The 26,663-nt window shown below is 46.8% G+C and overlaps 1 protein-coding gene across 1 annotated transcript in view; it reads left to right on the top strand.

Annotated features, from left to right (window-relative positions):
- Window positions 1-26,663, top strand: part of LOC139540645 (protein Shroom2-like) — a 94,364-nt gene that overhangs the window by 45,598 nt on the left and 22,103 nt on the right. The window contains exons 4-6 of the mRNA XM_071344455.1: window positions 6,131-6,235; window positions 13,756-13,878; window positions 17,287-19,642. Of these exons, the coding sequence (XP_071200556.1) occupies window positions 6,131-6,235; window positions 13,756-13,878; window positions 17,287-19,642 (2,584 nt within the window). The remainder of the gene's footprint in view (window positions 1-6,130; window positions 6,236-13,755; window positions 13,879-17,286; window positions 19,643-26,663) is intronic.

Here is a 26,663-nt window from a genome sequence, read left to right as displayed (position 1 = left end):
TAGCCTCATGGATGAATAGTGCCAGGCTGTTATCCTCATGGATGAATAGTGCCAGGCTGTTAGCCTCATGGATGAATAGTGCCAGGCTGTTAGCCTCATGGATGAATAGTGCCAGGCTGTTAGCCTCATGGATGAATAGTGCCAGGCTGTTAGCCTCATGGGTGAATAGTGCTAGGCTGTTAGCCTCATGGGTGAATAGTGCTAGGCTGTTAGCCTCATGGGTGAATAGTGCTAGGCTGTTAGCCTCATGGGTGAGTAGAGGTAGCTGTTAGCCTCATGGGTGAGTAGAGGTAGCTGTTAGCCTCATGGGTGAGTAGCGTTAGCTGTTAGCCTCATGGGTGAGTAGAGGTAGCTGTTAGCCTCATGGGTGAGTAGAGGTAGCTGTTAGCCTCATGGGTGAGTAGAGGTAGCTGTTAGCCTCATGGGTGAATAGTGCCAGGCTGTTAGCCTCATGGGTGAGTAGAGGTAGCTGTTATCCTCATGGATGAAGAGTGCTAGGCTGTTAGCCTCATGGATGAAGAGTGCTAGGCTGTTAGCCTCATGGATGAATAGTGCTAGGCTGTTAGCCTCATGGATGAATAGTGCTAGGCTGTTAGCCTCATGGATGAATAGTGCCAGGCTGTTAGCCTCATGGATGGATAGTGCCAGGCTGTTAGCCTCATGGGTGAATAGTGCCAGGCTGTTAGCCTCATGGGTGAATAGTGCTAGGCTGTTAGCCTCATGGGTGAATAGTGCTAGGCTGTTAGCCTCATGGGTGAGTAGAGGTAGCTGTTATCCTCATGGGTGAGTAGCGTTAGCTGTTAGCCTCATGGGTGAGTAGAGGTAGCTGTTAGCCTCATGGGTGAGTAGAGGTAGCTGTTAGCCTCATGGGTGAGTAGAGGTAGCTGTTAGCCTCATGGGTGAGTAGAGGTAACTGTTAGCCTCATGGATGAAGAGTAGAGGTAACTGTTAGCCTCATGGATGAAGAGTGCTAGGCTGTTAGCCTCATGGATGAATAGTGCTAGGCTGTTAGCCTCATGGATGAATAGTGCTAGGCTTATAGCCTCATGGATGAATAGTGCCAGGCTGTTAGCCTCATGGATGAATAGTGCCAGGCTGTTAGCCTCATGGGTGGATAGTGCTAGGCTGTTAGCCTCATGGATGAATAGTGCCAGGCTGTTAGCCTCATGGGTGAATAGTGCCAGGCTGTTAGCCTCATGGGTGAATAGTGCCAGGCTGTTAGCCTCATGGGTGAATAGTGCTAGGCTGTTAGCCTCATGGGTGAATAGTGCTAGGCTGTTAGCCTCATGGGTGAATAGTGCTAGGCTGTTAGCCTCATGGGTGAGTAGAGGTAGCTGTTAGCCTCATGGGTGAGTAGAGGTAGCTGTTAGCCTCATGGGTGAGTAGAGGTAGCTGTTAGCCTCATGGGTGAGTAGAGGTAGCTGTTAGCCTCATGGGTGAGTAGAGGTAGCTGTTAGCCTCATGGATGAAGATTAGAGGTAACTGTTAGCCTCATGGATGAAGAGTGCTAGGCTGTTAGCCTCATGGATGAATAGTGCTAGGCTGTTAGCCTCATGGATGAATAGTGCTAGGCTGTTAGCCTCATGGATGAAGAGTAGAGGTAACTGTTAGCCTCATGGATGAAGAGTGCTAGGCTGTTAGCCTCATGGGTGAGTAGAGGTAGCTGTTATCCTCATGGGTGAGTAGCGTTAGCTGTTAGCCTCATGGGTGAGTAGCGTTAGCTGTTAGCCTCATGGGTGAGTAGAGGTAGCTGTTAGCCTCATGGGTGAGTAGAGGTAGCTGTTAGCCTCATGGGTGAGTAGAGGTAGCTGTTAGCCTCATGGGTGAGTAGAGGTAGCTGTTAGCCTCATGGGTGAGTAGAGGTAGCTGTTAGCCTCATGGGTGAGTAGAGGTAACTGTTAGCCTCATGGATGAAGAGTAGAGGTAACTGTTAGCCTCATGGATGAAGAGTAGAGGTAACTGTTAGCCTCATGGATGAAGAGTAGAGGTAACTGTTAGCCTCATGGATGAAGAGTAGAGGTAACTGTTAGCCTCATGGATGAAGAGTGCCAGGCTGTTAGCCTCATGGATGAATAGTGCCAGGCTGTTAGCCTCATGGATGAAGAGTGCCAGGCTTTTAGCCTCATGGATGAATAGTGCTAGGCTGTTAGCCTCATGGGTGAATAGTGCTAGACTGTTAGCCTCATGGGTGAATAGTGCTAGGCTGTTAGCCTCATGGGTGAATAGTGCTAGGCTGTTAGCCTCATGGGTGAGTAGAGGTAGCTGTTAGCCTCATGGGTGAGTAGAGGTAGCTGTTAGCCTCGTGGGTGAGTAGAGGTAGCTGTTAGCCTCGTGGGTGAGTAGTGGTAGCTGTTAGCCTCATGGGTGAGTAGAGGTAGCTGTTAGCCTCATGGGTGAGTAGAGGTAGCTGTTAGCCTCGTGGGTGAGTAGAGGTAGCTGTTAGCCTCGTGGGTGAGTAGAGGTAGCTGTTAGCCTCATGGGTGAATAGTGCTAGACTGTTAGCCTCATGGGTGAATAGTGCTAGGCTGTTAGCCTCATGGGTGAATAGTGCTAGGCTGTTAGCCTCATGGGTGAGTAGAGGTAGCTGTTAGCCTCATGGGTGAGTAGAGGTAGCTGTTAGCCTCATGGGTGAGTAGAGGTAACTGTTAGCCTCATGGATGAAGAGTAGAGGTAACTGTTAGCCTCATGGATGAAGAGTAGAGGTAACTGTTAGCCTCATGGATGAAGAGTAGAGGTAACTGTTAGCCTCATGGATGAAGAGTAGAGGTAACTGTTAGCCTCATGGATGAAGAGTGCCAGGCTGTTAGCCTCATGGATGAATAGTGCCAGGCTGTTAGCCTCATGGATGAAGAGTGCCAGGCTGTTAGCCTCATGGATGAATAGTGCTAGGCTGTTAGCCTCATGGGTGAATAGTGCTAGACTGTTAGCCTCATGGGTGAATAGTGCTAGGCTGTTAGCCTCATGGGTGAGTAGAGGTAGCTGTTAGCCTCATGGGTGAGTAGAGGTAGCTGTTAGCCTCGTGGGTGAGTAGAGGTAGCTGTTAGCCTCGTGGGTGAGTAGAGGTAGCTGTTAGCCTCGTGGGTGAGTAGAGGTAGCTGTTAGCCTCATGGGTGAGTAGAGGTAGCTGTTAGCCTCATGGGTGAATAGTGCTAGGCTGTTAGCCTCATGGGTGAATAGTGCTAGGCTGTTAGCCTCATGGGTGAATAGTGCTAGGGCTGTTAGCCTCATGGGTGAATAGTGCTAGGCTGTTAGCTGGCCGTTAGCCTCATGGGCGCTGAAGTCGTTAGCCTCATGGGCGCTGAAGTCGTTAGCCTCAAGCGCCTGTACTGGGCGCTGAAGTAGTTAGTTGAATGACTGTTCAGAAATTAAACTGTTTCCTTCTGTATCTTACTTGTCCAAATGCAACTGATTAAAACTCATAACTGTTGATCAAAACTGTCGGTAGTGTTTAACTGTTAATTAACATGATGATTTTATTTTAATGATGAATTAATCAAGAAGCATACATCTAAGTTTGATGTTTACTTTGTTACTGTCAACAACAGAACAATGATACATGGAACATATTAAAGCTGTACTGATAAATACAAATCCAGATCATAAATGGATAAAGTAATCCTTCTGGATAAAGTAATCCTTCTGGAACCCCCCCCCCCCCCCCCCTTAAAAGAGTTAGATGCACTATTGTAAAGTGGTTGTTCCACTGGATATCATAAGGTGAATGCACCAACTTGTAAGTCGCTCTGGATAAGAGCGTCTGCTAAATGACTTAAATGTAAATGTAATCATTAAGAAATATTTAGTGACGACATGAGTTGATTTTGCCTCCTGCTGCTCCTCCCAACCACTGTCTTCCTCAGACATTAGTTGATTTCGCCTCCTGCTGCTCCTCCCAATCCCTGTCTTCCTCAGTTTGGGGACACTTAGAAATGTCCTTGTTTTTGAAAGAAAAGCAAAAAAAATATTGTCCATTTAAAACAACATCAAATTGATCAGAAATACAGTGTAGACATTGTTCATGTTGTAAATGACTATTGTAGCTGGAAACGGCAGATTTTTTATGGAATATCTACATAAGCATACAGAGGCCCATTATCAGCAACCATCACTCCTGTGTTCCAATGGCATGTTGTGTTAGCTAATCCAAGTTTATAATTTTAAAAGGCTAATTGATCATTAGAAAACCCTTTTGCAATTATGTTAGCACAGCTGAAAACTGTTGTTCTGATTAAAGAAGCAATATAACTGGCCTTCTTTAGACTAGTTGAGTATCTGGAACATCAGAATTTGTGAGTTCGATTACAGGCTCAAAATGGCCAGAAACAAAGAACTTTCTTCTGAAACTCGTCAGTCTATTCTTGTTCTGAGAAATGAAGGCTATTCCATGCCAGAAATTGCCAAGAAACTGAAGATCTCAGAATAGAAAGAGGAGTGGGAGGCCCCGGTGCACAACTGAGCAAGAGGACACGTACATTAGTGTTTAGTTTGAGAAACAGATGCCTCACAAGTCCTCAACTGGCAGCTTCATTAAATAGTACCCGCAACATACCAGTCTCAATGTCAACAGTTTATTATATTTAACCAGGTAGGCCAGTTGAGAACACGTTCTCATTTACAACTGCGACCTGGCCAAGGATGGCACTGTGATAGACTACATCTAATTTGCTGAGTAGAGTGCTGGAGGCTATTTTGTAAATGACATCGCTGAAGTCAAGGATCGTTTAGTCGTGAACTAAACCACCCCCACAGATTATCAGAGGACGCTGATTGGTGCAGCCATACGGTGGACGGAAGGGAGGGTCTAAAGCGGTTCTGGTCGTGGCCAGACTATCCGTGTAGCGAAACAGAATGTGAGCTCCCAAGACCAGGATGGTTCGTACGAGGCTAAAAGAAAATTCCGCCTGTGGGCCACAATTTGGAGAACCCGGCCTTAGAGCCTACGTGTTATTACTTGTTTTCCTGTTTTCCATTCATGACGTCACCGAGATCAGTGGTTCCCAAACTGGGTCCTGCAGGGGTCGCGGACAGATTTATTTTATTTTATAAATATTGCTACAAACAACACATTTGGCCAATGGGTCTATGGAAGAAGTTTTAGAGGGTGCAATACTATGTCATATTATTAATCTATACCCTTAGATGCGCAACAGGGCAAACAGTACTCCATCAATGTATATATATATACCTGGTGACTGAGTCAGCGTGCATGCGCTCGGCCCGCCACAAGGAGTCGCTAGAGACAAGGACATCCCGGGCCAGCCAAACCCTCCCCTTACCCGGACGACGCTTGGCCAATTGTGCGACGCCTCATGGGTCTCCTGGTCGCGGCCGGCTGCAACACAGCCGGGGATCGAACCCGGGTCTATAGTGACGTTTCTTAGACTGCTGTAGCACTCAGGTGGCCACTGTAATTTTAAGTTTAAACTGCAAAATTGTCTCTGGCCCATGAGGAAAATGTGTAGAATTTCAGGAAATTAGCTTTAAAACGGCAAGAGTTTCTCTTGTATGTGAAGAGGCTTTAAATAGTTCTTTCCCAGGGACCGAGCATTGATTAGTCCGGCCATGCACTGCAGCAGTCATAGTAAAACTCCTTGCATGCTATTTCTATCGCACTCCAAAGTTGGAGTTGAGTTCTGATTTTGAGGGGGAGGAAGTTGCTATCACAAAAGGGATGTGACGCAGTCATGAAATTCTGGATGGTGGGATATTGGTCAGCCAAAGGACCCTCCCAACATCAAACATTTTTAATTTGGGACACAACGCACATTTTCTCTTCTCCTCCTGACTGCATGTGCTGCTGCTGCAGGGAGGGTGGTGTTGCCTACGCAACCAAAAACATGTTTGTTTAAGAAAGGAGGAACAAAGTTTAGTCACATTGTAAAGAGTGTTACCGCGGAAACAGAGGTCGTCCCGTCTTCAGTCAGCTGTTCGTTCTACAAAAACAAACAAAACATTTTATTTTCATGACGGTCTTAATCCATAATCGTTGTTTACACGATTATACGGTTATTGTGCCAGGCCTAGTCCCTCCAGCGCTTAGGTTGACCATTTGTTAGGTTTGTTAAAACAGCCCTACGTGTAGTTGTATGGTTCAGCGTTTCAGCCTGTGTTCCTCCTCCCCTGTCGGCAGGAATATGACAATGGTGGATTTAGTAGCTACTGGAAAAATGCCCTCTGAGACTGATGTCCATGTGGCCAGGAGCTTTCTCAACAAGATATTACGAAGTTCCATGAGGTATGCTTCCATTAGCTAGTTAGCCAATAGTATCCATCCCCCTTCCTCCTCCGCTTGCTGTCATCCACCCAGACCTCTACCCATAATGCCGTTCTTCTGCTGTGTGGTAATATCATCATTCCAACCATCAGTGTTTCTTCCTAGTTCAACATCTCCCATGATTAGTCACCATTTTGTTTCATGATAAGTGACCATTTTCTTTCCTTCATCAAGTAGAGTCATGGATAATGCTTTTATCATGAGATTTATAGACTATAGGTAAGATTAATGTCAAGACCTTGACCTGTCATTCATGTTGAGGAGTTTCCATGGTTATCATAAACATTATCAGCCCATCTACACTGCCCTCATGTCTTAATACCTGTTGTATTGTGTTGTCAATACTCCTGTTGTGTTGTCAATACTCCTGTTGTGTTGTCAATACTGCCTGTTGTGTTGTCAATACTGCCTGTTGTGTTGTCAATACTCCTGTTGTGTTGTCAATACTGCCTGTTGTGTTGTCAATACTGCCTGTTGTGTTGTCAATACTCCTGTTGTGTTGTCAATACTGCCTGTTGTGTTGTCAATACTCCTGTTGTGTTGTCAATACTGCCTGTTGTGTTGTCAATACTGCCTGTTGTGTTGTCAATACTCCTGTTGTGTTGTCAATACTCCTGTTGTGTTGTCAATACTCCTGTTGTGTTGTCAATACTGCCTGTTGTGTTGTCAATACTGCCTGTTGTGTTGTCAATACTGCCTGTTGTGTTGTCAATACTCCTGTTGTGTTGTCAATACTCCTGTTGTGTTTTCAATACTGCCTGTTGTGTTGCCAATACTGCCTGTTGTGTTGCCAATACTGCCTGTTGTGTTGCCAATACTGCCTGTTGTGTTGTCAATACTGCCTGTTGTGTTGTCAATACTGCCTGTTGTGTTGTCAATACTGCCTGTTGTGTTGTCAATACTGCCTGTTGTGTTGTCAATACTGCCTGTTGTGTTGCCAATACTGCCTGTTGTGTTGCCAATACTCCTGTTGTGTTGTCAATACTGCCTGTTGTGTTGTCAATACTCCTGTTGTGTTGTCAATACTGCCTGTTGTGTTGCCGTCAATACTGCCTGTTGTGTTGTTGTGTTGTTACTACTGCCTGGTGTGGTGTTGTGTTGTTACTACTGCCTGGTGTGGTGTTGTGTTGTTACTACTGCCTGGTGTGGTGTTGTGTTGTTACTACTGCCTGGTGTGGTGTTGTGGTGTTACTACTGCCTGGTGTTGCGTTACTACTGCCTGTTGTGTTGTTACTACTGCCTGTTGTGTTGTTACTACTGCCTGTTGTGTTGTTACTACTGCCTGTTGTTGTGTTGTTACTACTGCCTGTTGTTGTGTTGTTACTACTGCCTGTTGTGGTGTTGTGTTGTTACTACTGCCTGTTGTGGTGTTGTTACTACTGCCTGGTGTTGCGTTACTACTGCCTGTTGTGGTGTTGTGGTGTTACTACTGCCTGGTGTGGTGTTGTGTTGTTACTACTGCCTGTTGTGGTGTTACTACTGCCTGGTGTTGCGTTACTACTGCCTGGTGTTGCGTTACTACTGCCTGGTGTGGTGTTACTACTGCCTGGTGTGGTGTTACTACTGCCTGGTGTTGCGTTACTACTGCCTGGTGTGGTGTTGTGTTGTTACTACTGCCTGTTGTGTTGTTACCACTGCCTGTTGTGGTGTTGTGTTGTTACCACTGCCTGTTGTGGTGTTGTGGTGTTACTACTGCCTGGTGTGGTGTTACTACTGGTGTGGTGTTACTACTGGTGTGGTGTTACTACTGCCTGGTGTGGTGTTACTACTGCCTGGTGTGGTGTTGTGTTGTTACTACTGCCTGTTGTGTTGTTACCACTGCCTGGTGTGGTGTTGTGTTGTTACCACTGCCTGTTGTGGTGTTGTGTTGTTACTACTGCCTGGTGTGGTGTTGTGGTGTTACTACTGCCTGGTGTGGTGTTGTGTTGTTACTACTGCCTGGTGTGGTGTTGTGTTGTTACTACTGCCTGGTGTTGTGTTGTTACTACTGCCTGGTGTGGTGTTGTGTTGTTACTACTGCCTGGTGTGGCGTTGTGTTGTTACTACTGCCTGTTGTGGCATTGTGGTGTTACTACTGCCTGTTGTGGTGTTGTGTTGTTACTACTGCCTGTTGTGTTGTTACCACTGCCTGTTGTTGTGTTGTTACTACTGCCTGTTGTGTTGTTACCACTGCCTGTTGTGGTGTTGTTACTACTGCTTGTTGTGTTGTTACCACTGCCTGTTGTGGTGTTGTGGTGTTACTACTGCCTGGTGTGGTGTTGTGTTGTTACTACTGCCTGGTGTGGTGTTGTGTTGTTACTACTGCCTGGTGTTGTGTTGTGTTGTTACCACTGCCTGTTGTGTTGTTACCACTGCCTGTTGTGGTGTTGTGTTGTTACTACTGCCTGGTGTGGTGTTGTGGTGTTACTACTGCCTGGTGTGGTGTTGTGTTGTTACTACTGCCTGGTGTGGTGTTGTGTTGTTACTACTGCCTGGTGTTGTGTTGTTACTACTGCTTGGTGTGGTGTTGTGTTGTTACTACTGCCTGGTGTGGCGTTGTGTTGTTTCTACTGCCTGTTGTGGCGTTGTGGTGTTACTACTGCCTGTTGTGGTGTTGTGTTGTTACTACTGCCTGTTGTGTTGTTACCACTGCCTGTTGTTGTGTTGTTACTACTGCCTGTTGTGTTGTTACCACTGCCTGTTGTGGTGTTGTGTTGTTACTACTGCCTGTTGTGTTGTTACCACTGCCTGTTGTGGTGTTGTGGTGTTACTACTGCCTGGTGTGGTGTTGTGTTGTTACTACTGCCTGGTGTGGTGTTGTGTTGTTACTACTGCCTGGTGTTGTGTTGTTACTACTGCCTGGTGTTGTGTTGTGTTGTTACTACTGCCTGGTGTGGTGTTGTGTTGTTACTACTGCCTGGTGTTGTGTTGTTACCACTGCCTGTTGTGGTGTTACTACTGCCTGGTGTGGTGTTGTGTTGTTACTACTGCCTGGTGTGTTGTTACCACTGCCTGTTGTGTTGTTACTACTGCCTGGTGTTGTGTTGTTACCACTGCCTGTTGTGGTGTTACTACTGCCTGGTGTGGTGTTGTGTTGTTACTACTGCCTGTTGTGTTGTTACCACTGCCTGTTGTGGTGTTGTTACTACTGCCTGTTGTGTTGTTACCACTGCCTGTTGTGGTGTTGTGGTGTTACTACTGCCTGGTGTGGTGTTGTGTTGTTACTACTGCCTGGTGTGGTGTTGTGTTGTTACTACTGCCTGGTGTTGTGTTGTGTTGTTACCACTGCCTGTTGTGTTGTTACCACTGCCTGTTGTGGTGTTGTGTTGTTACTACTGCCTGGTGTGGTGTTGTGGTGTTACTACTGCCTGGTGTGGTGTTGTGTTGTTACTACTGCCTGGTGTGGTGTTGTGTTGTTACTACTGCCTGGTGTTGTGTTGTTACTACTGCTTGGTGTGGTGTTGTGTTGTTACTACTGCCTGGTGTGGCGTTGTGTTGTTTCTACTGCCTGTTGTGGCGTTGTGGTGTTACTACTGCCTGTTGTGGTGTTGTGTTGTTACTACTGCCTGTTGTGTTGTTACCACTGCCTGTTGTTGTGTTGTTACTACTGCCTGTTGTGTTGTTACCACTGCCTGTTGTGGTGTTGTGTTGTTACTACTGCCTGTTGTGTTGTTACCACTGCCTGTTGTGGTGTTGTGGTGTTACTACTGCCTGGTGTGGTGTTGTGTTGTTACTACTGCCTGGTGTGGTGTTGTGTTGTTACTACTGCCTGGTGTTGTGTTGTTACTACTGCCTGGTGTTGTGTTGTGTTGTTACTACTGCCTGGTGTGGTGTTGTGTTGTTACTACTGCCTGGTGTTGTGTTGTTACCACTGCCTGTTGTGGTGTTACTACTGCCTGGTGTGGTGTTGTGTTGTTACTACTGCCTGGTGTGTTGTTACCACTGCCTGTTGTGTTGTTACTACTGCCTGGTGTTGTGTTGTTACCACTGCCTGTTGTGGTGTTACTACTGCCTGGTGTGGTGTTGTGTTGTTACTACTGCCTGTTGTGTTGTTACTACTGCCTGGTGTGGTGTTGTGTTGTTACTACTGCCTGGTGTGGCGTGTCCTCATGGTGTAATGGTCGTAGTTAGTGATCATGGTGTCATGGCCGTAGTTAGTGATCATGGTGTCATGGTTGTAGTTAGTGATCATGGTGTCATGGTCGTAGTTAGTGATCATGGTGTCATGGTCGTAGTGATCATGGTGTCATGGCCGTAGTGATCATGGTGTCATGGTCGTAGTTAGTGATCATGGTGTCATGGTCGTAGTGATCATGGTGTCACGGCCTTGGTTATCATGGTGTAATGGTCGTAGTTAGTGATCATGGTGTCATGGCCGTAGTTAGTGATCATGGTGTCATGGTCGTAGTTAGTGATCATGGTGTCATGGTCGTAGTTAGTGATCATGGTGTAATGGTCGTAGTTAGTGATCATGGTGTCATGGCCGTAGCGATCATGGTGTCATGGCCGTAGTGATCATGGCCGTAGCGATCATGGTGTAATGGTCGTAGTTAGTGATCATGGTGTCATGGCCGTAGTGATCATGGTGTCATGGTCGTAGTTAGTGATCATGGTGTAATGGTCGTAGTTAGTGATCATGGTGTAATGGTCGTAGTTAGTGATCATGGTGTCATGGTCGTAGTGATCATGGTGTCATGGTCGTAGTGATCATGGTGTCATGGTCGTAGTGATCATGGCGTCATGGCCGTAGTGATCATGGTGTCATGGCCGTAGTGATCATGGCGTCATGGCCGTAGTGATCATGGTGTCATGGCCGTAGTGATCATGGTGTCATGGTCGTAGTTAGTGATCATGGTGTCATGGTCGTAGTTAGTGATCATGGTGTCATGGTCGTAGTTAGTGATCATGGTGTCATGGTCGTAGTGATCATGGTGTCATGGTCGTAGTGATCATGGCGTCATGGCCGTAGTGATCATGGTGTCATGGCCGTAGTGATCATGGCGTCATGGTCGTAGTGATCATGGTGTCATGGTCGTAGTGATCATGGTGTCATGGCCGTAGTGATCATGGTGTCATGGTCGTAGTGATCATGGTGTCATGGTCGTAGTGATCATGGTGTCATGGTCGTAGTGATCATGGTGTCATGGTCGTAGTGATCATGGTGTCATGGCCGTAGTGATCATGGTGTCATGGTCGTAGTTAGTGATCATGGTGTCATGGCCGTAGTGATCATGGTGTCATGGTCGTAGTGATCATGGTGTCATGGCCGTAGTGATCATGGTGTCGTGGCCGTAGTGATCATGGTGTCATGGCCGTAGTGATCATGGTGTCATGGTCGTAGTTAGTGATCATGGTGTCATGGCCGTAGTGATCATGGTGTGATGGCCGTAGTTAGTGATCATGGTGTCATGGTCGTAGTTAGTGATCATGGTGTCATGGTCGTAGTTAGTGATCATGGTGTCATGGTCGTAGTTAGTGATCATGGTGTCATGGTCATAGTGATCATGGTGTCATGGTGTCATGGTCGTAGTTAGTGATCATGGTGTCATGGTGTCATGGTCGTAGTTAGTGATCATGGTGTCATGGTCGTAGTTAGTGATCATGGTGTCATGGTCGTAGTTAGTGATCATGGTGTCATGGTCGTAGTTAGTGATCATGTTGTCATGGCCGTAGTGATCATGGCGTCATGGCCGTAGTTAGTGATCATGGCGTCATGGTCGTAGTTAGTGATCATGGTGTCATGGTCGTAGTGATCATGGTGTCATGGTGTCATGGTCGTAGTTAGTGATCATGGTGTCATGGTGTCATGGTCGTAGTTAGTGATCATGGTGTCATGGTGTCATGGTCGTAGTTAGTGATCATGGTGTCATGGTCGTAGTTAGTGATCATGGTGTCATGGTCGTAGTTAGTGATCATGGTGTCATGGTCGTAGTTAGTGATCATGGTGTCATGGTCATAGTGATCATGGTGTCATGGCCGTAGTGATCATGGTGTAATGGTCGTAGTTAGTGATCATGGTGTCATGGTCGTAGTGATCATGGTGTCATGGTCGTAGTGATCATGGTGTCATGGTCGTAGTGATCATGGTGTCATGGTCGTAGTGATCATGGTGTCATGGTCGTAGTGATCATGGTGTCATGGTCGTAGTGATCATGGTGTCATGGTCGTAGTGATCATGGTGTCATGGTCGTAGTGATCATGGTGTCATGGTCGTAGTTAGTGATCATGGTGTCATGGTCGTAGTGATCATGGTGTCATGGTCGTAGTTAGTGATCATGGTGTCATGGTCGTAGTTAGTGATCATGGTGTCATGGTCGTAGTGATCATGGTGTCATGGTCGTAGTGATCATGTTGTAATGACCGTAGTGATCATGGTCGTAGTTAGTGATCATGATGTAATGGCTGTAGTGATCATGTTGTCATGGCCGTAGTGATCATGGCCTAGGTGATCATGCTGTAATGGCCATAGTGATCATGGTGTCATGACCGTAGTGATCATTGCGTCATGTTGTGTGTGTGATTTTCAGACGTGTCGTGTTCTTACTTTAACTCTGTGTTGTGTTACTGTAACTCTGTGTTGTGTTACTACTGTAACTCTGTGTTGTGTTACTACTGTAACTCTGTGTTGTGTTACTACTGTAACTCTGTGTGGTGTTACTACTGTAACTCTGTGTGGTGTTACTACTGTAACTCTGTGTTGTGTTACTACTGTAACTCTGTGTGGTGTTACTACTGTAACTCTGTGTGGTGTTACTACTGTAACTCTGTGTTGTGTTACTACTGTAACTCTGTGTTGTGTTACTACTGTAACTCTGTGTGGTGTTACTACTGTAACTCTGTGTGGTGTTACTACTGTAACTCTGTGTTGTGTTACTACTGTAACTCTGTGTTGTGTTACTACTGTAACTCTGTGTTGTGTTACTACTGTAACTCTGTGTGGTGTTACTACTGTAACTCTGTGTTGTGTTACTACTGTAACTCTGTGTTGTGTTACTACTGTAACTCTGTGTTGTGTTACTACTGTAACTCTGTGTTGTGTTACTACTGTAACTCTGTGTTGTGTTACTACTGTAACTCTGTGTGGTGTTACTACTGTAACTCTGTGTGGTGTTACTACTGTAACTCTGTGTGGTGTTACTACTGTAACTCTGTGTTGTGTTACTACTGTAACTCTGTGTGGTGTTACTACTGTAACTCTGTGTGGTGTTACTACTGTAACTCTGTGTGGTGTTACTACTGTAACTCTGTGTGGTGTTACTACTGTAACTCTGTGTTGTGTTACTACTGTAACTCTGTGTGGTGTTACTACTGTAACTCTGTGTGGTGTTACTACTGTAACTCTGTGTTGTGTTACTACTGTAACTCTGTGTGGTGTTACTACTGTAACTCTGTGTTGTGTTGTCAATCAGCCAGTCACAGTAATGGAGGCCTGTTCATTTCTGCTTCCCAAGAGGACTTGGTCTAATCTAGTGCTTATCTCTCTCTCTCACTAATATCTTTAGGAGGAATGAAGCCGTAAGCAGGCCTCACTCCTGGCACGCCACCAAGTTCAACGAGAGCCAATCAGAGACTGCCAAAACTCAGTCCCCGCCCCTGCCAGTCTGGCAGACCAGATATGATGCAAGGTAACCCAGTGTTCTGATCAGACTGCCTGAATCCCCCACTAAGACATCAGGCTTAGAGCCCTACCCATGCCCACAACATTCAGGCCCTACCCATGCCCACAACATTCAGGCCCTACCCATGCCCACAACATTCAGGCCCTACCCATGCCCGCAACATTCAGGCCCTACCCATGCCCGCAACATTCAGGCCCTGGCCATGCCCACAACATTCAGGCCCTACCCATGCCCACAACATTCAGGCCCTACCCATGCCCGCAACATTCAGGCCCTACCCATGCCCGCAACATTCAGGCCCTACCCATGCCCGCAACATTCAGGCCCTACCCATGCCCACAACATTCAGGCCCTACCCATGCCCGCAACATTCAGGCCCTACCCATGCCCACAACATTCAGGCCCTACCCATGCCCGCAACATTCAGGCCCGATTGTTTGTGCCAAATTTAAGACCGAAATCAGAAATAACTTCCTCCATTAGTAAATCTATTAGCTGCTTCTGTCTGTCACTTGCTCCCTGCCCGCAGCTTGCTCTGCTCATTGCCGCTCTGGGTCTGTGAGTATCCATAGCAACAGCTCCGCTTGGGCTGCTCTGCTCAATGAAGACCATGAGAATGCAGTTAGCTGTTAACTACTTTTCATCAGTCTAGGAACATTTATTATTTTCTGTTAAATAATCTCTCCTGTTTTATATTTGACAGGGTTGAAGCACTTCTAACACCACATGATCTTAGTCAGATATGACTGTACTGCACGAGCAAATGGCTCAGCTTCAAAATGTTAGTGATACCCGAGCCCTGTCGTACCCTAGTTACTGATGAAAAATAAAACGGGCCCTACCTTAACCCTATGTATAATGTTAGTGATACCCGAGCCCTGTCGTACCCTAGTTACTGCTGAAAAATAAAACGGGCCCTACCCGGATGTAGAATGTCTGGGCCCGTTGTGCTCGGTCGGGTAACTGAGCTCTATTCAGGCTCCATGATCTGATGAAAGTTTTACTGTGACTACTTTCCACTGGCCCACAACGTCAGAGATTTGTTTCAAAATAAGACCAGTAGTTATTCTGTACCTCAATGCAGTATGGACCTTTTTCATCGTTTTTATAGAGTTGTCTATAGTGCATAAATGGCCTAAAATATTGTCAGTTTGTGTAGATAGTTGAGCTAGCATGTAGAGGTTTTCTCGGGTCTAAAAAGTTGAACACGAACGGAACAGAGGACGATCAGACCCAGACCCTAAAGAACACAAAAAAATTTTTTTTAAGGGGGACGTGGACCTGATCCGACCCGAACCTGAATGAACCCCTTACGGGTCAAGGTCTAGACCAGATCCGATTGGACTTGAGAGACAATTTTTGGGGGGTGTATCAGCGAAGTTGCTCTTCTGGTTAACAAATATATCTACAGTTGAGGTTGGAAGTTTACATACACTTAGGTTGGAGTCATTAAAACTTGTTTTTCAGCCACTCCACAAATTTCATGTTAACAAACTATAGTTTTGGCAAGTCGGTTAGGACATCTACTTTGTGCATGACACAAGTCATTTTTTTGTTTATAGACTATTTCACTTATAATTCACTGTATCACAATTCCAGTGGGTCAGAAGTTTACATACACTAAATTGACTGCGTCTTTAAACAGCTTGGAACATTCCAGAAAATTATGTCATGGCTTTAGAAGCTTCTGATAGGCTAATTGACATCATTTGAGTCAATTGGAGGTGTACCTGTGGATGTATTTCAAGCCTACCTTCAAACTCAGTGCCTCATTGCTTGACATCATGGGAAAATCAAAAGAAATCAGCCAAGACCTCAGAAAAAAATTGTAGACCTCCACAAGTCTGGTTCATCCTTGGGAGCAATTTCCAAACGCCTGAAGGTACCACGTTCATCTGTACAAACAATAGTACGCAAGTATAAACACCATGGGACCACGCAGCCGTCATAACGCTCAGGAAGGAGATGCGTTCTGTCTCCTAGAGATGAACGTACTTTGGTGCGAAAAGTGCAAATCAATCCCAGAACAACAGCGAAGGACATTGTGAAGATGCTGGAGGAAACGGGTACACAAGTATCTATATCCACCATAACACGAGCCCTATATTGACATAACCTGAAAGGTCGCTCGGCAAGGAAGAAGCCACTGCTCCAAAACTGCCATAAAAAAGCCAGACTACGGTTTGCAACTGCACATGGGGACAAAGGTCGTACTTTTTGGAGAAATCTCCTCTGGTCCGATGAAACAAAAATAGAACTGTTTGGTCATAATGACCATCGTTATGTGTGGAGGAATAAGGGGGACGCTTGCAAGCCGAAGAACACCATCCCAACCTTGGAACACGGGTGTGGCAGCATCATGTTGTGGGGGTGCTTTGCTGCAGGAGGGACTGGTGCACTTCACAATATAGATGGCATCATGAGGAATTAAAATTATTGTGGATGTATTGAAGCAACATCTCAAGACATCAGTCAGGAAGTTAAAGCTTGGGTCTTCCAAATGGACAATGACCTCAAGCATACATCCAAAGTTGTGGCAAAATGGCTTAAGGACAACAAAGTCAAGGTGTTGGAGTGGCCATCACAAAGCCCTGACCTCAATCTTATAGAAAATCTGTGGGCAGAACCAAAAAATGTGTATGCGAGCAAGGAGGCCTACAAACCTGACTCAGTTACACCAGCTCTGTCAGGAGGAATGGGCCAAAATTCACCCAACTTATTGTGGGAAGCTTGTGGAAGGCTACCCCAAACGTTTGACCCAAGTTAAACAATATAAAGGCAATGCTTCCAAATACTAATTGAGTGTATGTTAACTTCTGACCCACTGGGAATATGATGAAAGAAATAAAAGCTGAAATAAGTCATTCTCACTACTATTATTCTGACATTTCACATTCTTAAAATAAAGTGGTGATCCTAACTGACCTAAGACAGGGAATTTTTACTAGGATTAAATGTCAGGAATTGTGAAAAACTGAGTTTAAATGTATTTGGCTAAGGTGTATGTAAACTTCCGACTTCAACTGTATGTGCTGGCTAGGCCTTCTGAAAGTCAATAAATTCACCTTATTAGCATAAAATATGCTTTAGGCTCTGCAGAGCCGTGGTCAGGTCCAATCGGGTCTATCAACTGTAGTTACATAGACCCGAAGAAAACCATCGCACAGGAAAGTTAGAATTTTGGAACCAGACCCGCCCGGGTTCCAGGTCAAGTATTGGGTATTTGGGTTGGGGTTGACCCGTGAATACCTCTACTAGCATGTCCTCCCAAGTACTGTGTTAGACAATAGCATTATGTAGGACAATGGGCCTCTACTAGCATGTCCCCACAAGTACTGTGTTAGATAATGCATTGTCCTACATAATGCTATTGTCTATCTCAAACAGCCCTCCTCCCACCTCTGTCTTCCCCAGCTCCTCCTCTACCAACCTCTCCTCGTCCGGCTGGGACCAGAACCAGACTAACCTACGGCGAGTATCAGACCAGTTCAGCTCTCTGGGCAGCATGGACAGTCTAGACGTCTCCTACCCCCCTGGACACCTGTCCCCAGGATGCCTCTCCCCGGTCAAGTCCAACACCAGCACGGAGCTCCCGGGAGGGGGCAAGAGGGACTCGGCATACAGCTCCTTTTCCACCAACTCTGGTACCCCAGACTACACCCTCTCCAAGACACCAGACTACACCCTCCCTAAGACCCCAGACTACACCCTCCCTAAGGCACCAGACTACACCCTCCCTAAGACCCCAGACTACACCCTCTCCAAGACACCAGACTACACCCTCCCTAAGGCACCAGACTACACCCTCCCTAAGGCACCAGACTACACCCTCCCTAAGAGCAATGCTGCCTCCATAGAGAACATGCTGTATGAGGTGAGCCAGTGGGAATCAGGGGGCCGTCCCAGTAACGGCAGACACAGCCTGAGTAGTGAGGGGGTCAGGCAGGATGAGAGACCAGGGTACCTGCAGCTGGGACTTGGGGCCAGCATGGACCGGGACAGCCCCAGGACAGAGGAGCAGTCAGGGCCAGGTTCTTCCCACTCCTCCAGCTCTGCTAGGCCTAGCTGCGGTCCCGTCTGGCACGTTCCTGACAAGAAGAAGACCTCCGATCCCTCTCCTCCCCCACCGCCCGTACGCAGTGACAGTTTCGCTGCTACGAAGTCCCATGAGAAGGTTCTGGTTATAGCCTGTCCAGAGGGACCCGGTGCTCACACCCAGCCCAATGCCCATGGTAAAGGAATGGACTCTGATAACTCACAATGTGCCAATGACTCTCGGCGTAGCCATCACAACCTACCCTCCAAGAACAACATGGTACCTCCTTACATTTCACCAAAGAACTGTCATCAGAACCAGGTGAACTGTAACGAGCTGTGCTCTCTATCCAGTAGTGATGTCAGGCTGGGCCAGCCCCACCCTACCTACCTGCCCTGCCACCAGAGACAGTACAGTAATGAGAGCTCTCTCTACTCCCACCCCAGGACTTGGTCTGTCCCCAAACAGCAGAACGTCAGCGGCTGCTACAGCAGCATGCAGGAGCTCCCCACCAACGAAAATGCACAGAACACCCAGCTCTACAGCCAGACCACCAACTACAGTACCCAGAACACCCAGCTCTACAGCCAGACCCCAGACAGCACTGAAGACAGCCGGTACTACTGTGTGACGGCCAGACAGCCTGGTCAACCGGTCACCCAGGCCCTGCTGGTCAAGACTGACGAAAGGAGGGGTGGAGGGGGCAGAGAGGAGGGTGTGGAGGGTGGCGGTGAAAGGAGGAGTGCAGTGAGCATCGTACAGGGTGGAGGAGATAAGAAGTCACTCACTCCCCTGGGGTCAGGGGGCTCCAGTGGGGAGACTGTAGATCTCTCCAGTAACCAGTGCACCAGGACCGACCGGTTCGCCACCATCCTGAGGAATGAGATCCAGATGAGACGAGCCCAGCTGCAGAAGAGTAAGAGCGCTGCCTCCCTGAGTGGACCCTGTGAGGCAGAGGAGGACCTTGAGGTGCCAGAGGTCTGGAGGCCCAAAGACACCACCTCTTCTTCAGATGGCTCCTTCACCTCCACCTATAAGGATCATCTGAAGGAGGCGCAGGCCCGCGTGCTGAAGGCCACCTCCTTTAGAAGGAGAGACCTGGAGCCTGTCCTTCTGGAGCACCCTGGGGCGGAGGCAGGGTCCCCGCCGGACTACTCCTCCTCTGGTCTGGGGAGGAGCGACAACTCTAACGCCCTGTCCAGCCTCTCTGAGGACCTCCCAGCCAGGTCTGGCTCTGCCCAGAGTCAGGTGACCCGCATCGGAAGCAGGAAGCGTTTCACCACGGAGAAGAAGGTCCGGTGTTTCTCTGAGCCAGACAAAATCAATGAGGTGGGGGTGGAGGAGGAGCTGACCCCCCCTGAGGCTGCAGGCGCCTTGCTGAACCGACGCTCCACCCCCAGACCGGCCTTCACCAGACCCCTCCCTGCCCTGCCAGGCCCTGGAGAGGACTGTGGAGAGGGCAAAGAGATAGCCAGGGGTCATTGTGACATGTCCAGCGGCAGGAAGGAACAGAGAGAGTGTCAGGGACAGGACCACAGACAGCAGAGACTGGAGCTGCAGAGACTGGGGACCTTTGCTGAGTACGAGACCACCTGGAACAGCCAGAGGAAAGCAGCTGAGACCAGAGGACGCTCCCACTCTGCTGATAACATCCTGGATCCTGGAGGAGATGGCAGGACCAAACCAGCCCCAGTCCACGAGAGGTCCTCACCCTCCGCTGACTTCTATGACAAGGTGAGATACTGGCATCCTATCCTCACCCTCCGCTGACTTCTATGACAAGGTGAGATACTGGCATCCTATCCTCACCCTCCGCTGACTTCTATGACAAGGTGAGATACTGGCATCCTATCCTCAACCTCCGCTGACTTCTATGACAAGGTGAGATACTGGCATCCTATCCTCACCCTCCGCTGACTTCTATGACAAGGTGAGATACTGGCATCCTATCCTCACCCTCCGCTGACTTCTATGACAAGGTGAGATACTGGCATCCTATCCTCAACCTCCGCTGACTTCTATGACAAGGTGAGATACTGGCATCCTATCCTCACCCTCCGCTGACTTCTATGACAAGGTGAGATACTGGCATCCTATCCTCAACCTCCGCTGACTTCTATGACAAGGTGAGATACTGGCATCCTATCCTCAACCTCCGCTGACTTCTATGACAAGGTGAGATACTGGCATCCTATCCTCAACCTCCGCTGACTTCTATGACAAGGTGAGATACTGGCATCCTATCCTCAACCTCCGCTGACTTCTATGACAAGGTGAGATACTGGCATCCTATCCTCACCCTCCGCTGACTTCTATGACAAGGTGAGATACTGGCATCCTATCCTCACCCTCCGCTGACTTCTATGACAAGGTGAGATACTGGCATCCTATCCTCAACCTCCGCTGACTTCTATGACAAGGTGAGATACTGGCATCCTATCCTCAACCTCCGCTGACTTCTATGACAAGGTGAGATACTGGCATCCTATCCTCACCCTCCGCTGACTTCTATGACAAGGTGAGATACTGGCATCCTATCATCATCCTCCGTTGACTTCTATGACAAGGTGAGATACTGGCATCCTATCATCATCCTCCGTTGACTTCTAAGACAAATTGAGATACTGGCACCAGCAGGCTCGTAAGCATTCATTCAAACAGCACTTTCGTGCGTTTTGCCAGCAGCTCTTTGCAATGCTTCAAGCATTGCGCTGTTTATGACTTCAAGCCTATCAACTCCCGAGATTAGGCTGGTGTAACCGATGTGAAATGGCTAGCTAGTTAGCGCGCGCTAATAGCGTTTCAAACGTCACTCGCTCTGAGACTTGGAGTAGTTGTTCCCCTTGCTCTGCATGGGTAACGCTGCTTCGAGGGTGGCTGTTGTCGATGTGTTCCTGGTTCGAGCCCAGGTAGGAGCGAGGAGAGGGACGGAAGCTATACTGTTACACTGGCAATACTAAAGTGCCTATAAGAACATCCAATAGTCAAAGGTTTATGAAATACAAATCGTATAGAGAGAAATAGTCCTATAATTCCTATAATAACTACAACCTAAAACTTCTTAACTGGGAATATTGAAGACTCATGTTAAAAGGAACCACCAGCTTTCATATGTTCTCATGTTCTGAGCAAGGAACTTAAACGTTAGCTTTCTTACATGGCACATATTGCACTTTTACTTTCTTCTCCAACACTTTGTTTTTGCATTATTTAAACCAAATTGAACATGTTTCATTATTTATTTGAGGTTAAATTGATTTTATTGATGTATTATATTAAGTTAAAATAATCGTTCATTCAGTATTGTTGTAATTGTCATTATTACAAAAAAAAAAAGAAAATCGTCTGATTAATCGGTATCGGCTTTTTTGGCCCTCCAATAATCGATATCGGTATCGGCGTTGAAAAATCATAATGGGTCGACCTCTAATCTGTAGAGGAATGATGGTTGAAGACAAGGTTTCCAGGTCTGGTTATTTATTAACCAACTAAAAGGTCAGAGCACAAGGACTCAGGAGCACATGGGGTGGGTTGTAAGGCTGATAAGGTTGTGTGTGTTCTGGAACATACCTGGCTGGCCATAACTAATAACAGGAGTATTTGCAGTAGACTATACTATGTAGCTAGACAACAATACTAGGATAGGACAACGAGGGACTCCGTCTCTCCTGGCATTGGCTTGCTTTTTTGCAAAGGTTACAGGTAACCTTTGAGAGATTTTGTAGTCACGTTTCACAATAGTTAACACACACACATGGACACAGCGGTCTAAGGCACTGCATCTCAGTGTAAGAGGCGTCACTACAGTCCCTGGTTCGAATCCATGCTGTTTCACACGGCGCACAACAAACAGCAAATTTCAAACTACTTTTGTAATACAACTTTAGTTATTTTTTTACGTAAATAATCGATAAAATTGAAGACGGGATGATCTGTGTTCAATACAGGATTAAAACCAACTGTAGCTAGCTTTCTGGTCCCGCGCTTCTAACAAGCGCCGTACTTCTTCATTACACAAAGGAATAACCTCAACCAATTTCTAAAGACTGTTGACATCCAGTGGAAGCGGTAGAAACTGAAAGAAGTTCCCTTAGAAATCTGGTTTCCCAGATCTCTTTTCTCATTGAAAAAAGAGTGACCTCAAAAAAAAAAAATCTGAATGGTTTGTCCTTGGGGTTTTGCTAAATAACTTCTGTTATACTCACAGACATGATTAAAATAGTTTTAGAAACTTCAGAGTGTTTTCTATCCAAATCTACTAATAATATGCATATCTTATCTTCTGGGGATGAGTAGCTGACAGTTTAATTTGGGTATGCTTTTCATCCAAAATTCCAAATATTGCCCCCTACCCAAGAGTTAAGAACAAATTCTTATTTACAATGACGGCCTACCAAAAGGCAAAAGGCCTCCTGTGGGGACGGGGGCAGGGATTCAAAATAGAAATACATTAAATAAAAATATAGGACAAAACACACATCACGACAAGAGAGACAACACAACACTACATAAAGAGAGACCTAAGACAACAACATAGCATGGTAGCAACACATGTCAACAACATGGTAGCAACACATGTCAACAACATGGTAGCAACACATGTCAACAACATGGTAGCAACACAACATGGAGCAGCACAAAACAGGGTACATTATTGGGCACAGACAACCACACAAAGGGCAAGAAGGTAGAGACAACAATACATCACGCAAAGCAGCCTCAACTGTCAGTAAGTGTCCATGATTGAGTCTTTGAATGAAGAGATGGAGATAAAACTGTCCAGTTTGAGTGTTTTGTTGCAGCTCGTTCCAGTCGCTAGCTGCAGCGAACTGAAAAGACGAGCGACCCAGGGATATGTGTGCTTTGGGGACCTTTAACAGAATGTGACTGGCTGAACGGTTGTTGTATGTGGAGGATGAGGGCTGCAGTAGATATCTCAGATAGGGGGAGTGAGGCCTAAGACGGTTTTATAAATAAGCATCAACCAGTGGGTCTTGCGACAGGTATACAGAGATGACAAGTTTACAGAGGAGTGTAGAGTGCAGTGATGTATCCTATAAGGAGCATTGGTGGCAAATCTCATGGCCAATTGGTAAAGAGCATCCAGCCGCTTGAGAGCACCCTTACCTGCCGATCTATAAATTATTTCTCCGTAATCTAGCATGGGTAGGATGGTCATCTGAATCAGGGTTAGTTTGGCAGCTGGGGTGAAAGAGGAGCGATTACGAGAGAGGAAACCAGGTCTAGATTTAACTTTAGCCTGCAGCTTTGATATGTCCTGAGAGAAGGACAGTGTACCATCTAGCCCTACTCCCAAGTACTTGTATGAGGTGACTACCTCAAGCTCTAAACCCTCAGAGGTAGTTATAACACCTGTGGGGAGAGGGGCATTCTTCTTACCAAACCACATGACCTTTGTTTTGGAGGTGTTCAGAACAAGGTTAAGGGCAGAGAAAGCTTGTTGGACACTAAGGAAGCTTTGTTGTAGACGTGTCGGTGAATTGCACAAGATCTTCCCAACTCAGGAGCTCATGCTTTCTGAGGATGTAACAGTGGTGATGGCTATTGGGCTTCCTATCAAGCACTTTGAGAGCCTGTTTGTAGACAGACTGAATGGGTTTTAATGTTGTACAGCAAGCTTGGGCCCAACTAGTCAAGCAATATGTTAAGTGGGGGACTATCATAGATTTGAAGTACAGTTTTGCTACCTCTGTAGTCAAACAATTTCGTATAAATCGGAAATTGGCTCGGTTGAATTTGGTTATCTGAATTACCGTTTTCACATGCTTTTTAAAAGAGAGGTTGGAATCAAGTATGATGCCAAGGTACTTAAAATCAGATACCACCTGGAGCTTCTCCCCTGACACATAGACATCTGGCTCAGTAGCATCAGATACCAGCTGGAGCTTCTCCCCTGATACACAGACATCTGGCTCAGTAGCATCAGATACCACCTGGAGCTTCTCCCCTGACACACAGACATCTGGCTCAGTAGCATCAGATACCACCTGGAGCTTCTCCCCTGACACACAGACATCTGGCTCAGTAGCATCAGATACCACCTGGAGCTTCTCCCCTGACACACAGACATCTGGCTCAGTAGCATCAGATACCACCTGGAGCTTCTCCCCTGATACACAGACATCTGGCTCAGTAGCATCAGATACCACCTGGAGCTTCTCCCCTGATACACAGACATCTGGCTCAGTAGCATCAGATACCAGCTGGAGCTTCTCCCCTGACACACAGACATCTGGCTCAGTAGCATCAGATACCACCTGGAGCTTCTCCCCTGACACGTGGACATCTGGCTCAGTAGCATCAGGTACCACCTGGAGCTTCTCCCCTGACACACAGACATCTGGCTCAGTAGCATCAGATACCACCTGGAGCTTCTCCCCTGACACGTGGACATCTGGCTCAGTAGCATCTGTTGCCCTCTTTGTGAAGAACATGCAAACAGTTTTTTTCACATTGAGATGCAAACACGAGTCACTGAGCCACTTTGTAACCTGGACCATTACAGTAGTGAGTCACTGAGCCACTTTGTAACCTGGACCATTACAGTAGTGAGTTACTTTGTAACCTGGACCATTACAGTAGTGAGTCACTGAGCCACTTTGTAACCTGGACCATTACAGTAGTGAATCACTGAGTCACTTTGTAACCTGGACCATTACAGTAGTGAGTCACTGAGTCACTTTGTAACCTGGACCATTACAGTAGTGAGTCACTGAGTCACTTTGTAACCTGGACCATTACAGTAGTGAGTCACTGATTCACTTTGTAACCTGGACCATTACAGTAGTGAGTCACTGAGCCACTTTGTAACCTGGACCATTACAGTAGTGAGTCACTGATTCACTTTGTAACCTGGACCATTACAGTAGTGAGTCACTGAGCCACTTTGTAACCTGGACCATTACAGTAGTGAGTCACTGAGTCACTATGTAACCTGGACCATTACAGTAGTGAGTTCTTGTGCAGCTTGTTGTTTGCTCTTTGCACATATATCACTGTATCATCTGCATACATTTGAACTTCAGACCCAGTACAGACAGAAGGCAGATCATTAATGTACAGGCTGAACAGGAGGGGCCCCAGTATTGACCCTTGGGGCACGCCCACATCATAGCTAAGAGTGGGCGACAGCTCATTGCTCACTCTGACACACTGAGTTCTGCCTTCAAGGTTTGATTTCATCCATCTCAAGGCATCGGGGGAAAAGTTGAACTTGGACAATTTTGTGATGAGAATCTCATGGTTAACAGTATCACAAGCCTTCCTTAGGTCCAGAAACACAGCCCCAACAACGCCCCCTTTGTCCATCTTGGACTTCACATTTTCCAGAAGAAAGCAGTTGGCCGTTTCTGTGGAGTGTTTCGCTCTGAAGCCAAACTGCATGGAGTGTAATGTGAAGGGGCTGTTGTTGAGGTGGGCAATCAGTTGTTCTGCTACACACTTTTCAACAACCTTTGACACCACAGGTAGAACGGTCTACCATATCGAAAGCTTTGGCCAAGTCAATAAAAATAGCAGCACAACATTGCTTAGAATCAAGGGCAATGGTGACATCATTGAGGACCTTTAAGGTTGCAGTGACACATCCATAACCTGAGCGGAAACCAGATTGCACACCAGAGAGAATACTATAGACATCAAGAAAGACAGTCAGTTGATTATTGACAAGTTTTTCCAACACTTTTGATAAACAGGGCAAAATAGAAATAGGCCTATAACATTTAGGATCAGCTTGATCTCCCCCTTTATATAAAGGACAACACAACTGATTGGCTTAAACACATTAAGAAGGAAAGAAATGCCACTATTTAACTTTTAACTAGGCTCACCTGTTAATTGAAATGCATTCCAGGTGACTACCTCCTATGGCTGATTGAGAGAATGCCAAGAGTGTGTAAAGCTGTCAAGGCAAAGGGTTTTGAAGACTTTGAAGAATCTCAAATATAAAATATATTTGGGTTTGTTTAACACTTTTTTTGTTTACTACATGATTCCATATGTGTTATTTCATAGTTTTGATATCTTCACTATTATTCTACAATGTACAGCTGGGACAGGAGAGAGTCGATCTTCGAGGCATTCTTAGTCGATCACCAAACATTTCTATAGAAAAGTCAACAATAAAGCCTTGAACTTTATATCATTGGTGTTGCTCTGTTGGCGGTAGGTGCACTTGATTCAGAAGCTCTGTTGGCGGTAGGTGCGCTTGATTCAGAAGCCCTGTTGGCGGTAGGTGCACTTGATTCAGAAGCCCTTTTGGCGGTAGGTGCACTTGATTCAGAAGCCCTGTTGGCGGTAGGTGCACTTGATTCAGAAGCCCTGTTGGCGGTAGGTGCACTTGATTCAGAAGCCCTGTTGGCGGTAGGTGCGCTTGATTCAGAAGCCCTGTTGGCGGTAGGTGCGCTTGATTCAGAAGCCCTGTTGGCGGTAGGTGCGCTTGATTCAGAAGCCCTGTTGGCGGTAGGTGCGCTTGATTCAGAAGCCCTGTTGGCGGTAGGTGCGCTTGATTCAGAAGCCCTGTTGGCGGTAGGTGCGCTTGATTCAGAAGCCCTGCGCACCGGGCAGGCAAAGTGTTCCCATTTTGACCGGTCCGCTCCTGATCCCCAGGATCGTCATCTTGGTTGGCGTCCTGCGGTAGGAGCAGCGCGTAGGGGAGGGGGTACTGTCACGTGTGCTCCCCCTCCGGCCTCTAGGTCACCAGGCAGCTCGTTATGGTGCACACCTGTCACCATCT

The sequence above is a fragment of the Salvelinus alpinus genome, chromosome 16, assembly GCF_045679555.1.
Source record: "Salvelinus alpinus chromosome 16, SLU_Salpinus.1, whole genome shotgun sequence".
In the NCBI taxonomy this organism is placed as follows: domain Eukaryota; kingdom Metazoa; phylum Chordata; class Actinopteri; order Salmoniformes; family Salmonidae; genus Salvelinus; species Salvelinus alpinus.
The sequence above is the reverse complement of the archived record's forward strand: the minus strand, read 5'-3'. Positions and strand labels throughout refer to the sequence as shown.